The sequence below is a fragment of the Saccopteryx leptura genome, chromosome 3 (assembly GCF_036850995.1).
Source record: "Saccopteryx leptura isolate mSacLep1 chromosome 3, mSacLep1_pri_phased_curated, whole genome shotgun sequence".
Classification (NCBI taxonomy): domain Eukaryota; kingdom Metazoa; phylum Chordata; class Mammalia; order Chiroptera; family Emballonuridae; genus Saccopteryx; species Saccopteryx leptura.
In genome coordinates, this window is record NC_089505.1 from 63,148,962 (window position 1) to 63,163,422 (window position 14,461).

General features: G+C 52.2%; 1 protein-coding gene across 4 annotated transcripts in view; it reads left to right on the forward strand.

Annotated features, from left to right (window-relative positions):
• Positions 1 to 14,461, forward strand: part of CLASRP (CLK4 associating serine/arginine rich protein) — a 30,180-nt gene that overhangs the window by 7,309 nt on the left and 8,410 nt on the right. For all 4 annotated transcript variants that reach the window (XR_010750079.1, XM_066373695.1, XM_066373696.1 and 1 more), the window contains exons 3-11: positions 3,916 to 4,013; positions 4,567 to 4,668; positions 4,893 to 4,972; positions 7,427 to 7,511; positions 8,736 to 8,884; positions 9,726 to 9,822; positions 12,407 to 12,485; positions 12,568 to 12,641; positions 13,751 to 13,792. Coding sequence is in view for 3 of the 4 variants with exons in the window: in XM_066373695.1 (XP_066229792.1) it covers positions 3,916 to 4,013; positions 4,567 to 4,668; positions 4,893 to 4,972; positions 7,427 to 7,511; positions 8,736 to 8,884; positions 9,726 to 9,822; positions 12,407 to 12,485; positions 12,568 to 12,641; positions 13,751 to 13,792 (806 nt within the window). In the remaining variant the exon portion in view is untranslated. The remainder of the gene's footprint in view (positions 1 to 3,915; positions 4,014 to 4,566; positions 4,669 to 4,892; positions 4,973 to 7,426; positions 7,512 to 8,735; positions 8,885 to 9,725; positions 9,823 to 12,406; positions 12,486 to 12,567; positions 12,642 to 13,750; positions 13,793 to 14,461) is intronic.

Below are 14,461 nucleotides of genomic sequence, written 5' to 3' on the forward strand. Positions count from 1 at the left end.
GCCTAACCAGGCGGTGATGCAGTGAATGGAGCGTCAGACTAGGATGCCAAGGACCCAGGTTCAAGACCCCGAGGTCACCAGCTTGAGCGCGGGCTCATCTGGTTTGAGCAAAAGCTCACCAGCTTTGGCCCAAGGTCGCTGGCTCGAGCAAGGGGTTACTCAGTCTGCTGAAGGCCCGTGATCAAGGCACATATGAGAAAGCAATCAATGAACAACTAGGGTGTCGCAATGCGCAACGAAAAACTAATGATTGATGCTTCTCATCTCTCCGTTCCTGTCTATCCCTATCTATCTCTCTCTCTGACTCTCTCTCTGTCTCTGTAAAAACAAAACAAGAAAAAGACTTCATGAATGAACTCTTCTGACCTCGTATGATCCTGGAGGCAAAAATAGTCCAGGGGTTGAGAATGGATTTTAGATCTTGTACACCATGTGCATTGCAGTATTATTTACCATAGCTGTGATGTGGAAATACTCATAATGCCTGTCTAATGAGTGTATAAAGAAAATGTATGTAAATGCAGTGAAATATTATTCAGCCTTAAAAAGGAAGGACTTTGAAGTCCTGTCACATGCTACAACATGGAGGAACCGTGAGGATATTTTTCCTAGTGAAATCAGCCAGTCACAAAAAGACAAATGCTGCTAGATTCCACATATATGAGTTACTGAAAGTAGTCAAACTGAAAGAGAAAATAGAATGGTGGTTGCAGGGGCTGGGGGCAGGAAAAAGGAGTTGTTCAGTGGGTATAGAATGTCAGTTTTGCAAGATAAAAAAGTTCTAGAGCTCTGTTGCATAATGAGGTGCATATAGTTAATGCTACTGTAATATGCACTTCAAAGTGCTTAAGGTGGTAAATTTATGTCAGTCCCATTTGGGCTCAAAACCTAGTTCTGCTTATTATTGTCGTGATCTCAAGCAAGTGGAAGTTGTCCCTCTGAGCCTCAGTTTCCTCATCCGGAATATGGGGACTAGAGAAGCACCTTTCTTCCACGATTGAGACGTTTGAGTGAGAAAATGTACATAAAACACTTGGTTCAATACCTGGCTTTTGGTATGGTTCGTTGACTTTTCCAGAATGTCCCAACAGAGCTGGGCCTTGGACTCGGGTTTTAACTCCCAGCCCAATGCTTCTTTCTTTTTTTCTGTGGTGCCTGCACTGCCAGTGACTTTCCTGGACCATCCTTCAAACAATGTCCCATTAGTCTTGGCTGGGGTAGCTGGGCCTTTGGCCTAGAGCAGCCTGAGGAGTGAGAAGGTCTTGGTCTCAGACTTGGCTAGGGACTGTCACAGGGCTGAGAAGCTGAGTGGCCTGAGAGGAGGAACTGAAGGAGGCGGATGCGGGGCAGGTGAGTGAAGAGTTGAATTTTAGCAGCGCAGCTTCCACTGGCACCTGCGGCCTTGGGCAGAACCCCCCCCCCCCCGGCTTCTTCAGGTGTGAAATGAGGACAGTAACGGCCCAGTGCCTGGCACCCAGTGGATGCAGGGTAGATAGTGCCCTGATACCAGTTTTGGCCTCAGGTCCTTGCAGTGGCAGGTACACCTGCTCATCTACTGGCTGGGACTGGGGTGGGAGATGGAGGCAGTGAGGAAACTTGGTGCTGATGGTTTTCCCTAGAGCAGCTCAGTTTCCTTATCTGTCAGTGAGGAGTGCTCCTGAGCACCTGCTGTGGACCAGGCCTGTTCTAACCCCTGGGTGTATGACTAAACAACACAGATCCCTGCCTGGGGGAGGTAATGTGTTAGTGTGGGAGACAGGTGATCAGAGGTGTGGGGGGAGGTGTAAAATCAGGTGGTTGTAGGTACTCTGAAACAAACAGTGGGATCAAGGAGGAAGAGGAAATGAAGAGTTGTGGGGTGAGGTATTTTGATAGGGAAGGCTTCTAGGAGATCTAATGGTGAAGAGATGTCTATGTGCAGAGTCATTGCAGGTTGAGGGCAGAGCAAGCGTCCTGAGGGAGCATGTGGCAAGCCCGGTGTTTTCAAGGTGTTCAAGGAATGGTGTGGACCGGGCTGTCTGGAGCAGAGCGGGGAAGAGCACACGAGAGCTCTTAAGGAGACTGAGCAGGGGGACTAATAGGTTTTCGCAGAACCCCCTCGCCACCATGTGGAGAATGGATTATGGGGGATGGGGGAGGCTGTAGGGAGTCCTAAAGGAGGCCACCACACGGTCCCAGCAAAAGGAGATACTGGCTGGAGCAGGGCAGGAGTGGTGGTAGGGGCTGGGTGCTTGGGGAGATATTGCCAAAGCTCAGCAACGATTTAGTGGCTAGCACAGCAGCAGCCTTTCCACGGCTCTCATGGGTCCTGTGATGTGGCACACAGCCAAGCACAGCCAGGGCCCAGCACGTGGGATGCTCAGTGTTACAGTGCTGCTAAGTTTTTTCCCTGGAATTGTGACCCCCACATGACCAAGGGCTCACACTTGAGGGTTTAGACTCGGGGACATTCTCCGTCTCCATAACTTAAAAAAAAGAAGACCCAGCTTTTTGAAGATACTCACATACCACACAATTTACTCATTTCAGTGGTTTTCAGTTTTTTCACAGGGTTGTGCAACCATCACCACAATCTAATTTTAGAAAATTTCTTGACCTTGAAAAGGCATCCTGTACTCATTAGCAGTCAGTCATCCCCCCTTTTCCTCTTTCCAAACTTCCCAGTCCTGGTAGCCACTAATCTGCTCGCTGTCTCTGTGGATTTGCCTATTTCTGAACACTTCACATAAATGGGATCGTGCAGTATATGGCCTTTTGTGTCTGACTTCTTTCCCCTAGTGTGCAATAATGTTCTCAGGGTTCACCCATGTTGTAGTGTGGATTAGTGCTTTGTTCCTTTTTGTTGCCATACAGCATTTCATTGTCTGCATGAACTACATTTTTATCTGTCATCTGCTGGTGGCCATTTGGATTGGTTTTACCTTCTGGATATTGTGAATGGTGCTGCTGTGAACATTTGTATACAAGTATTTGAGTATCTGTTTTTGGTTCTTTTGGTTATCTACCTGGGAATCACTGTGTCACGTGGTTGTTATTTTTTTTGTGTGTGTATTTTTCTGAAGCTGGAAATGGGGAGAGACAGTCAGGCAGACTCCCGCATGCGCCCAACTGGGATCCACCCGGCACGCCCACCAGGGGGCGATGCTCTGCCCCTCCGGGGCGTCGCTCTGTTGAGACCAGAGCCACTCTAGCGCCTCGGGCAGAGGCCAAGGAGCCATCCCCAGCGCCTGGGCCATCTTTGCTCCAATGGAGCCTCGGCTGCGGGAGGGGAAGAGAGAGACAGAGAGGAAGGAGAGGGGGAGGGGTGGAGAAGCAGATGGGCACTTCTCCTGTGTGCCCTGGCAGGGAATCGAACCCGGGACTTCTGCATGCCAGGCCTACGCTCTACCACTGAGCCAACTGGCCAGGGCCCACGTGGTTGTTATTTAACTATTTGAAGAAAATAATTTGTCTACATTCTTGACAATACTTGTGATTGTCTCTCCTTTCCATTTTAGCCAGCTTAGTGACTGTGGAATGTTGTCATGTGGTTCTGATCAGTATTTACCTGATGACTGGTGACATTGATCATGTTTTCATGTATATACTTGTCTGTCCTGGTGTCTTGGTGGCTGGTCCAGGCCAGAATGCTTGCACCTGGCTGTGAATGCTCTGGGGGGTGGGAGGAAGCATCAGGAGGAAGATTGGGCCAGAGTTCAGACCCTCTTGCCACCACTTCTAGAGGATACTCTTCCCTTGTTCCCCAGAGATTGGGTGGTCCCCATTAGTGCTGTCACCCCTTTGCAGGTTAGTTCACCTCTGAGGTATGGCCTGCTTGACATGAGAGGAGAGCTTGCTGCTGTATTTGGTTGTGTATATGGGGGGTGAGGTTTGGAGTTCACTGGGAGATTACTTCCATACTCTCTATCCCTGCAGAAGAAAGACCCAGCCCAGTTCCTGCAGGTGCATGGCAGAGCTTGCAAGGTACACCTGGATTCTGCAGTCGCCCTGGCTGCAGAGAGCCCTGTTAACATGTAAGATTGAGTTTGTGGGGCTGGGTGATGTCTGTGACCGAGGGTCATGAGGGACCTGGGGTATGGACAGAACTTTAAGGACTCAGGCAGGCAAGGCTTGACCTGCATCGGAAGGTGATGGACACTGGCCAAGGAGAGCTGACGGGTTGGGGCGGAGGCCCTGGGGTGCAGTGGTGGTTTGAGGACTTAGAGGGGAGTGGGTAGGACTGGGACCAGGATCAGAGGCTGAAATAAAGCAGAAAGTACGTGGTCAGAGGAGAGATTTCAGGTGACTAGGGCTTGGCAAGTGGTGCCTAGGTCCTGGTTCAAGTTCCCTGCTCTTGTTTGGTTCTGAGAAAAGGCACCCCAGTTTCTGTGGGCCTCACTCAGGCCCCCTGTTCGTGCAGGTTTGTAGCATAAGGGACTAAGAAGAGAAGGGTGAGGGCGATGACATTGGGCTTAGAGGGGACTGAGGGCCAGGCTCCCAAGCTTGAGCTGGCAGAGAACAGGCAGGCACTTTGTGTCCTGGGCAGTGCGGATCTTAAGTTCCTTGCTCTCTTGTTTTCCACTTCAGGATGCCCTGGCAGGGGGACACCAACAACATGATTGACCGCTTTGATGTCCGTGCCCACCTGGACCACATCCCTGACTACACCCCCCCACTGCTCACCACCATGTAAGCTGTCTCCATGGGTTCCCAGCAGGGAGTCCGACCCAGCAGTTCCTCTTCTTTCCCAAACTCTTGCCTGCCTGCCACCTTCCTGGAAGGAAGGAGGTGTACAATTGGGGAGCGCTCCCCCTCAGTCCCTTGCTTGAGCTGGGCCCCTCACCCCCTCCTGCTGGCTTGGGGGTGGGATCTGCCCTCTCCCTCTGATCTCAAGACCTTGACCTCCGCCAAAGCTCCCCGGAACAGGAATCAGACGAGCGGAAATGTAACTACGAGCGCTACCGAGGCCTGGTGCAGAACGACTTTGCTGGCAGTGAGTGATCTGGGGTGCAGGGAGGTGGTTTAGGGGCCCCTAGACACTGGAAGACCTAGACAGATTTGGGAAGAAAAGTTTCACCCTAGTGCCTTCTACTAAGAAAGCCTTGGATTTGGTCCCAGCTCTGTCCTGCTTGGGCCTCCTTCTCTTGACTGGTACAGGAGACGTCTGCTGAACTGGATGGTTCTGCTGAGGTCACTACTACATCCTAGGCCCTCTGACTCTAGGTTCTTTTTTCCTAAAAAATCAGGGAAAATTGCAATTACACATTTCTTTCTTGTATATCTGTTTCTCCTGCCTGCATGGTGTTGGCTTCAAAGAGGAAATTGCTCCTTTGTTTTAAACAATTATTTAGACTGCTTAACAGTTTGCCGAGCATTCATATATATTCAGTATTGTCTGTAAGCAATCACTGTTGCCTTCTAAGGAGAAAGTGGAGGCTCAGGGAGACTTCCCCGCTCTGGGCTTACCTGGGGAGATTTGGACCCTGGCAAACTTGGGCTTTTTTGTCTTCTTCATCTCATTACATCAGAAGAACCACCCAGCAAGGTAGGGGTGATGCCCCATTTTACACACAAGGACAGTGTGGCTCAGGGTTTGGGGGGACATCATGTCCATGGAGCTGCACTTCTCACCCCACCCATAACTACTACTGCCTCCTCAGGGCTAGTTCCAAACTCTGGCTGGCCCTCCTGAGAAGGACTTTGAGCCAGCCTCCCCTTCCCAGGGTTTCCTGTGGAGTTAGGGCAAAACCAGGCCACACGAACCCCTGAGCCCGGCAGAGTTGGCTTTCCATATGGGTTCACTATTCCCATATTTCTTTTTTAAGATAGATGTTTTGGTATCTCTAAAATCAGGTTTTCCAAATTCTATCAATCAGCAAAGCTTTAGAATTAGGGAAATTAGTCACCATTGACACTGTTGTGGTTTTTGCCTTCACCCAGAGTCACATGGCTTATTGGTGATAGAGTCAGGGTTTCCCTTCGTTCTCTCTGACCATTCATTCATTCATTCCCATAAGCCCTGCACTTGGGAGTGTCAGGCTACTCCAGGATCAAGGGTCTACTGGGGGAGAAAGCAGCAACCATATAATCATGAAAGTAGGTGCTGATTACAAGCTAAAGTGGGTGTTAGGACAGAGTGGGTGCTGAGGTGCTTGGCTGAGCGGAGTCAGTGAAAGGTGGCTGGGAGCACCCTGGGGAAAAGAGGTAGGCTGCAGGACTCAGGGTGCGAGAGCAACCTGCTGAGGGGGAAGGCAGGGTGCCAGGGGAACAGAAAGCCTGAGTGGCTGGAGCACGGAGAGGGAGGCAGCGCGTGTGTGACAGATCAGCAGGGCCTTCTCTAGGCTTTGTCCACTCCAGGCAGGAACTGAGATGGCTGCTGGAGCCAGGGAAGGCTGGGCTGTGTCTCCTCTGTGCTCACCTGACCCACCCACCTCGCTTTACAGATAGAAAAACTGAGGCCCAGGGAGGGAAGGGGACTTGCCCAGGGTCCAGCAATGAGGCATGGTAAAGTCAGGGAAGGTTTTAGTTCATTGCTGAACCCCCCCGAAGTGGGTGTTGTGGGTGAGCGAGAGCCCAGAGGGCTCCAAACCATACGTAATTTAAGGTAAACTACAGAGAGAGACACAGTAGAGTGGCCCTTGGGATCTAGGTGACATCCAGCACTCAGGACAGGTTTATAGTTGTGAAGGGTCCAGCAGAGCCCTCCTTAACAGTGATAGAGTAGCAGTGCCCCAGCACCAAACACTCACTCTGCCAGGGGTCCCGTTTTACAGAAAAGGAAACAGGCACAGAGTGGTGAAGTCCCTTTGTGAGGGATGCATGGTGAGTCAGTGGTATAGCCAGGGCCGTCCTGCCATTGCTCCGTCCCCGCCACACACAGTTTGTGGTTTTCTGGAAATCATTGATTCTCCTCCCAGCCAGGCTTGAGTTGTACCTGCTCATCTTTTCTTTTTTTTTTTTTTTTTTTTGTATTTTTCTGAAGCTGGAAACGGGGAGAGACAGTCAGACAGACTCCCGCATGTGCCCGACCGGGATCCACCCGGTACGCCCACCAGGGGCGATGCTCTGCCCACCAGGGGGAGATGCTCTGCCCCTCCGGGGCGTCGCTCTGCCGAGACCAGAGCCACTCTAGCGCCTGGGGCAGAGGCCAAGGAGCCATCCCCAGTGCCCGGGCCATCTTTGCTCCAATGGAACCTTGGCTGCGGAAGGGGAAGAGAGAGACAGAGAGGAAGGAGGGGGGGATGGAGAAGCAAATGGGCGCTTCTCCTGTGTGCCCTGGCCGGGAATCGAACCCGGGTCCCCCACACGCCAGGCCGACGCTCTACCACTGAGCCAACCAGCCAGGGCCGTACCTGCTCATCTTCCACTGCATTTCTGTGTCCCACGCTGAAGTCCCAGTGTCCCCTCTGCAGCCCCCTCTGACCTACCTGCTTTTTGCCTTGCACAGTCTCAGAGGAGCAGTGCCTATACCAGATCTACATTGATGAGTTGTACGGAGGCCTCCAGAGACCCAGTGAGGACGAGAAGAAGAAGTGAGTGGCGGTCTGGGCACCAAGGGTTTGGGGGACACAGAGGGACTGTGAGCCCCACCAGGGCATGGCCTTGTCCATCCTGTCCACCTTGGTCTCCCCAGAGCCAGGGCCAGTGTTTGGTACCCGGTAGGCACTTAGAATGTTTAAAGTGGGAAGCAGCAGCTGGAGAGAAAGGTTTGCTGCAAAACCTCTACAGTATGTTTTCAGTTTGTGGAAAGGTGGGAGGTGCAGTTAGGAGAACAGGCCCCGTGGAGACAGGCCTGAGTTTGCACCCCGCCTGTGAGGACGTCCCTCTTCTAGGCTTTGGGGTGCTCCTCTGTAAGGTGGGCTAACAGCCCACTCTGCCTGAAGTGGTGAGGACTGCAACCGATGGAGCTTGGAAAGCGCTTATCCTGTGCCTGCCGAGCAGTAAGCTGGCAGTCCGCAGCTGACTGTCACTCTGGAGACGGGCTCCCTTAAGGAATGGCAGGGGCATGCAGATTCTACCATGGAGCAGGGAGGTCCCCAGCGGCCATTTTGGAAGAGCAGCAGCCAGACAGGGTCACTGCTCTCTCTGCCCTGGTCTGGCCATACTTGGCCTCTCTCTGCCTTCACGCACACTGCTGCCTCCTCTGGGGTGCCTCCCCTCCAGGGCCGCTGCAGCCACTGCTCCACAGTAGTCCTGGAGCTGACGCCTTCCCTTCTGCTCGAGGCTTTCGCCTCGGTGAGCCTAACACTTGCTGCTTGCCTCCACCTGAAGCATTTTCACAATGGGACTGTGACCCTATCCATGACCCAGTTTGAGGGTGAGGCTGGTACTGTGAAGGCGTCAGTGAATGTGGACTATATTCAGCAGCAGACGTGTGCTCAGGCCCCTGCTCTGTTCTGGGCACAGCTGGGCCACATTGTTACCCACGATAACTCTGGGCCCTGTCCTTGGAAGACTCATACCCTGATGGGACGAGACTGACCTGTCACTGACAGTAAATGACCTAACGTGGGCTGGGCAGCGGCTTGACTCCGCCTGGGGGAGGACTTTCTGGAAGATGACGCATTGCATCTAGGCCTGGAGGAAGAGGCTGGTGGGAGGTGGGGCAGAGGGCCCCGGGCTGAGGGAAAGCACGGGTGAGGGCCTGGAGGCGTGGATGCTGTGCATCCATCAGCTCAGAGGCCCATGTCCTGGGGGCCCGGTGTGCGAAGTCCTCTCCCTTGGGCGGCCCTGGCTCACAGGCTCCCCTGTCCCAGGCTGGCAGAAAAGAAGGCTTCCATTGGCTACACCTATGAGGACAGCACGGTGGCCGAGGTAGAGAAGGTGCCAGAGAAGCCAGAGGAGGAGGAGTCACCAGCCGAGGAGGAGAGCAACTCGGACGAAGATGAGGTCATCCCCGACATCGGTGGGGTCCCCTCTCTGCCCTCCCTCTCCCCGCAGTCCCTGGGCATCGTATTTTGTGTCTCGTCCCTTACCCTCCGTGGGTGCCCTGTGCTCACGAGCCCTGTCTCTCCCACCCCTGCTCAAGGGCTCTCCAGCCTCCTGCTGTCCTTGCTGTCACTCACATGCTCCTGTTCCCAGTTTCCCTGTCTGTCTCCTTTTTCGTTTCTAGGACACTACTTTATGGCACTGTCCCCACCTAGGTTCTGGTTCAGTTCTTTTCTACTTGCGTTGGCCTCTGTCTCTCCCTCCCCTTCTTTCTTTTTCCTGGAAAATGAGCATTCATCCAATTACAGAAGCATCCCTTCTCCCCTACCCTGCCGTTCCCCGATCACAGGACCCATCGATCCAACTACCGTCTCCCTCCTCTTCTCATCCCAGCTCTCAGTTGGCCGGTGACTTATTCGTACACATGGAAAATGTCTATCCCACTTCCATTCCTCTATCACACATCCAGCTCCTAAACACCTAACCCACACCCATCTCCATCCACCCTCTGCCGATCCTGTCACTCTTGGTCTTCCCTCTCTCCCTCCATATGTCTCACTCATCTATCCCATTGCTGTTTATTTGGGCCCTCGTCAACCACATTACCTGCTCACCCCACCCACCCCTAACATTTACTGTGCTTGCCTCTGGCCAAGCCTTGTGCTGGCCTGGGGACACCGAGACGAGCTGACTCACAATCTTCCTACAGAGGCCTCCAGTCTGGTGGGCACCCTCTGCCGCCCCCACCTGGGGCACTGCCCCCTCTTCCCTGTCCTCTGGCTTGGCTTTGGCCCCTGACAGCCTTTCTCTTGGTGCAGACGTGGAGGTAGACGTGGATGAACTGAATCAGGAGCAGGTGGCAGATCTCAACAAACAGGCCACGACCTATGGCATGGCTGATGGTGACTTCGTCAGGTGAGACCTGCTGGCTGACACCTCTTCCCATTTTGGACGTGGTATTTCTGTCATTACCCCAGTACTCATAGCCACCCCATTCCTAAGCACTTTGTGTACTGGCCCTGCACCAAGGGCTTCTTGATGCACTCAGGTTTCTGAGCTTATGGGCTGGGTCCTTGTAACCTGGCTTTACCTGGACAGGAATTAAGGCCAAACCCAACTCTACACGACCTGTGATGATCTGGCCCAGTGAAGCTCCCTCCCAGGGTTTCTAGACCTGGTAGACAGCACCCTCTAGTGGGGTGGCTTTGTTCATTAGATCATCCCCTCATGAACCTTGGCTGCTTGAGCCCCTGCCCTGTGCCACACCCCATGCAGATCACATAGAAGGCTCCCAACTAACCAGGGCAGTAAGTCAGAATCTGAATAATCCTCAGTGTGAACACAGCACCTGCCCAGAACCCTCCATGGCTCCCACCTCACTCAGGAGCAACCAGTGTCCTTACCACGGCTACAAAGTCTCACTTGCCTGGTCCTTTGCCCTTCTACTTGCACACTTCATCCCTTCCTAGCCTCTGGTTCCTATTCCTCCAGGCCATTTGTGCTGTTAACTCAGTTGGTATCTGTACAGCTTACTCCCCAGATTTCTCCTTGTTCTCACTTTCTCTGTGGCATCTCTGACCTCCCTTTTTCTTTTTTAAGTGAGAGGGACAGAAACAGAGAGGGACAGACAGGAGGCGAGAGAGATGAGAAGCATCAGTTCTTCGTTGCAGCACCTTAGTTGTTCACTGGTTGCTTTCTTTTTTTTTTTTTGATTGCTTTCTTATGTTCCTTGACCGGGGGGCTATAGCAGAGCCAGTCACTCATTGCTCAAGACAGTGACCTTGGGCTCAAGTCAGAGACCTTGGGCTTTAAGCCCATCAACCTTTGTGCTCGAGCCGGTGACCCCTTGCTCAAGCCAAATAAGCCGCACTCAAGCCGATGACCTGGGTGTTTTTGTTGTTGTTTTTTGTGGCAGAGACAGAGAGAGAGAGGGACAGATAGGGACAGATAGATAGGAACGGAGAGAGATGGGAAACATTAATTCTTTGTTGCGGCTCCTTAGTAGTTCATTGATTGATTTCTCATATGTGCCTTGACCGGGAGGCTATAGCAGAGCAAGTGACCCCTTGCTTGAGCCAGTGTCCTTGGGTCCAAGCTGGTGAGCCTTGCTCAAACCAGATGAGCCTGCGCTCAAGCTGGTGACCTCAGGGTCTCGAACCTGGGTTCTTCACATTCCAGTCCGATGCTCTATCTACTGTGTCACTGCCTTATCAGACACTGACCTTCCTGTTGAAAGCTGTTGCAGCAGTCCTGGCCGGGTGGCTTAGCTGCTTAGAGCATTGTCCTAATACACCAAGGTTGTGAGTTCAATCCCTGGTTTTAGGGCACATGCAGGAATCAACCAATGAATGTGTAAATAAGTGGAACAACAAATTGATGTTTTTCTCTCTTCATTCCTCTCTAAAATCAATAAGTAAATTTCTTTAAAAAGAAAGAAAGCTGCCTGACCAGGCAGTGGCACAGTGAATAGAGCGTTGGACTGGGAAGCGGAGGACCCAGGTTCGAGACCCTGAGTTCACCAGCTTGAGCACGGGCTCATCTGGTTTGAGCAAAAGCCCACTAGCTTGAACCCAAGGTCGCTGGCTCCAGCAAGGGGCTACTCGGTCTGCTGAAGGCCCGCGGTCAAGGCACATATGAGAGGGCAATCAATGAACAACTAAGGTGTTGCAATGTGCAATGAAAAACTACTGATTGATGCTTCTCATCTCTCTCCGTTCCTGTCTGTCTGTCCCTGTCTATCCCTCTGTCTGACTCACTCTCTGTCTCTGTAAAAAAAAAAAAAGAAAGAAAAGAAAGAAAGCTGTTATAGCATCTACCTGTTCTGGTAATTCCTTTCCCCCTTTCATGGTTTATTTTCCCATATAGGTTTTTGCCATCTAGCCTATCACATGATTCATTACTGTGGCCATTGGCTGCCTTTTCCCCAGAACATAAGCTCGTGAGGATGAGGATTTTTCTTTTTCTTTTTTTTTTTTTTTTAATTTATTTTTATTTTTTACAGAGACAGAGAATGAGTCAGAGAGAGGGATAGACAGGGACAGACAGACAGGAACGGAGAGAGATGAGAAGCATCAATCATTAGTTTTTCATTGCGCGTTGCAACAACTTAGTTCATTGATTGCTTTCTCATATGTGCCTTGACCGCGGGCCTTCAGCAGACTGAGTAACCCCTTGCTGGAGCCAGCGACCTTGGATTCAAGCTGGTGGGCTTTTGCTCAAACCAGATGAGCCCGCGCTCAAGCTGGCGACCTCGGGGTCTCGAACCTGGGTCCTCTGCATCCCAGTCCGATGCTCTATCCACTGCACCACCACCTGGTCAGGCTCTTTTTCTTTTTTAATACTGAATCCCCAATACCTAAGGTAATACCTGGTATGTAGTAAGTGCTCGGTAATAGTGCAGAATGCATGAGAAGTCCCGGATGACGTGGGGTACCTCGCCTCCTGCAATGACTCTGCTTGTGGCCTGCCTACTCTTTGTGACAGTTGTCTCTCTCTGCAGGATGCTCCGGAAAGACAAGGAGGAGGCGGAGGCCATCAAACATGCCAAGGCCCTTGAGGAGGAGAAGGCCATGTACTCGGTGAGGTCTGGGCCTGGGTAGGGCACATGAGTGTATCTCAGGGAGGGCACCCCTTACCAGCCTGGTACCTACCCTACTCCAGGGCCGCCGCTCCCGTCGCCAGCGGAGGGAGTTCCGGGAAAAGCGCCTGAGGGGCCGAAAGATCAGCCCACCCAGGTCGGTTGGGTTCTTCCTTGTGCCCCCCAGCCTGCCAGTGGCAGTCCTTTCAGGCTCTGGGGGAGAGGTGGAGCTCAGGGAGACTCTGGGGGCACGCTTGTAGCTTGCAGAGAATCCTAGTGGGGCGGTGAATGGGGAAGGTTTAGAGGTAGGAGTGGCCTGAGGGACATGTGGATGCCCTGCCCTGCCAGCCATTCTCACTCTGCTGGACTTGGGGGCCCTGCCAGGATGGATGTTGGGACTCAGTGTGGGGGCCCCCCCGGGGGTGGCTGGAAGAGGCAAGGCGCATGGGGCTGCTTAGTTGCTTCCTCTCTGTTAGAGTTTGGGCAAGTGATTTCCTTTTCCAGCCTTTAGTTTCTTCCTTTGGAAAAAGGGCACTGTCACCTCCCAGGACAGGGGCTGTGCCAGTACTCACATTGAGGTCTTGAGTGGGTTTGGGTGAGGCAGGCTGGTGTGAGTGGGGAGTCCTCTTGCCGCAGCATCTTAGGCCTGGTGCCCCGGGCAAGCCAGTACCTTTTTTTTGCCACGTGTCCTATATTCAAGGAGTGTTATTGAGAGTTGCTATGAGGAGTAAACACCCCATGTAGCTTCAGGGTTTGTTGTATGGTCTGGATAATGTTCATTAAAGAGTCACACTGATGCTTATTGTCATTGTCATCACCATGGAGGTAGGCTCAGGGCCACATGGCCTAAGTTGGAATTTCAGCTTTCACTTATGAGATGTGTGACCCTGGGCAAGTGGCATCTGAGACATGTTCGTAGTTCTAGTTTTATCATCATTGGTAAGGCAGGGCCCACTTAGCAGAACTCGGGTTGTGGAGTGGAGGAAGGACACTTCCAGTCTGGGGTCTTGAAGCCGAGCAGGACTGAGACTGAAGCTCTTGTTGCTTGGGGTCAGGATGGGGCTGGAACATTGTTTAGGGAATGGGGTCAAGGTTCAGGCTTTGGATAGATCTAGGGCAGGATAGGTGAAGGAATCAGGGCAGGGCCCTTCCTCATCATGCCCAGTAGTCTGGCCTTTGTTGCCCAGGTTCAGGGGCTGGGCCCAATTCCATGCCAGCTCAGATCCCAACCCTCCTCCTGTCTTCCCCCCCTTCTTCTCTTCATAGCTATGCTCGCCGAGACAGCCCCACTTACGACCCCTATAAACGGTGAGTTCCCCGGGTCCCAGGGAACAGCAGCCAGCAAACCCCTAATGGAGAGGCAGGGGTGATGACAGGTGGGGGCGGGTGCCCTGTAGGTGCACCTGTAGGGTACCCTGAGCTCACAGATTTGGTAATATGTTCTAGGGCTCTTAGCATCTGACATCAGCTATGGGTCTGAATCATTTTTGTTTGTTTTCTGACGTTAGCCTGCTTTCCCATTTTTTTTCTTTATATATGAACTGTCTTTAGTCTTCCGGTTTAAACATAATGGAGTGTTGTGTTAAAAAAAACCAGGGTCCCACTTGACCAGGCAGTGGCGCAGTGGATAGAGCATCGGACTGGGATGTGGAGGACCCAGATTCGAAACCCTGAGGTCGCCAGCTTGAGCGTGGGGTCACTTGGTTTGAGCTCAGCTCACCAGCTTGAACCCAGGGTCGCTGGCTTGAACAAGTGGTCACTCAGTCTGCTGTAGCCCCCTGGTCAAGGCACATATGAGAAAGCAATCAATGAATATGTAAGGTGCTGCAAAGAAGAATTGATGATTCTCGTCTCTCCCTTCCTGTTTGTCCTTATCTGTTCTTCTCTCTGTCTCTGTTAAAATAAGAAAAAAAAAAAAGAGTCAACCAATAAATGCCTAAATTAAGTGGAACAACAAATTGATGCTTCTCTTCCCCC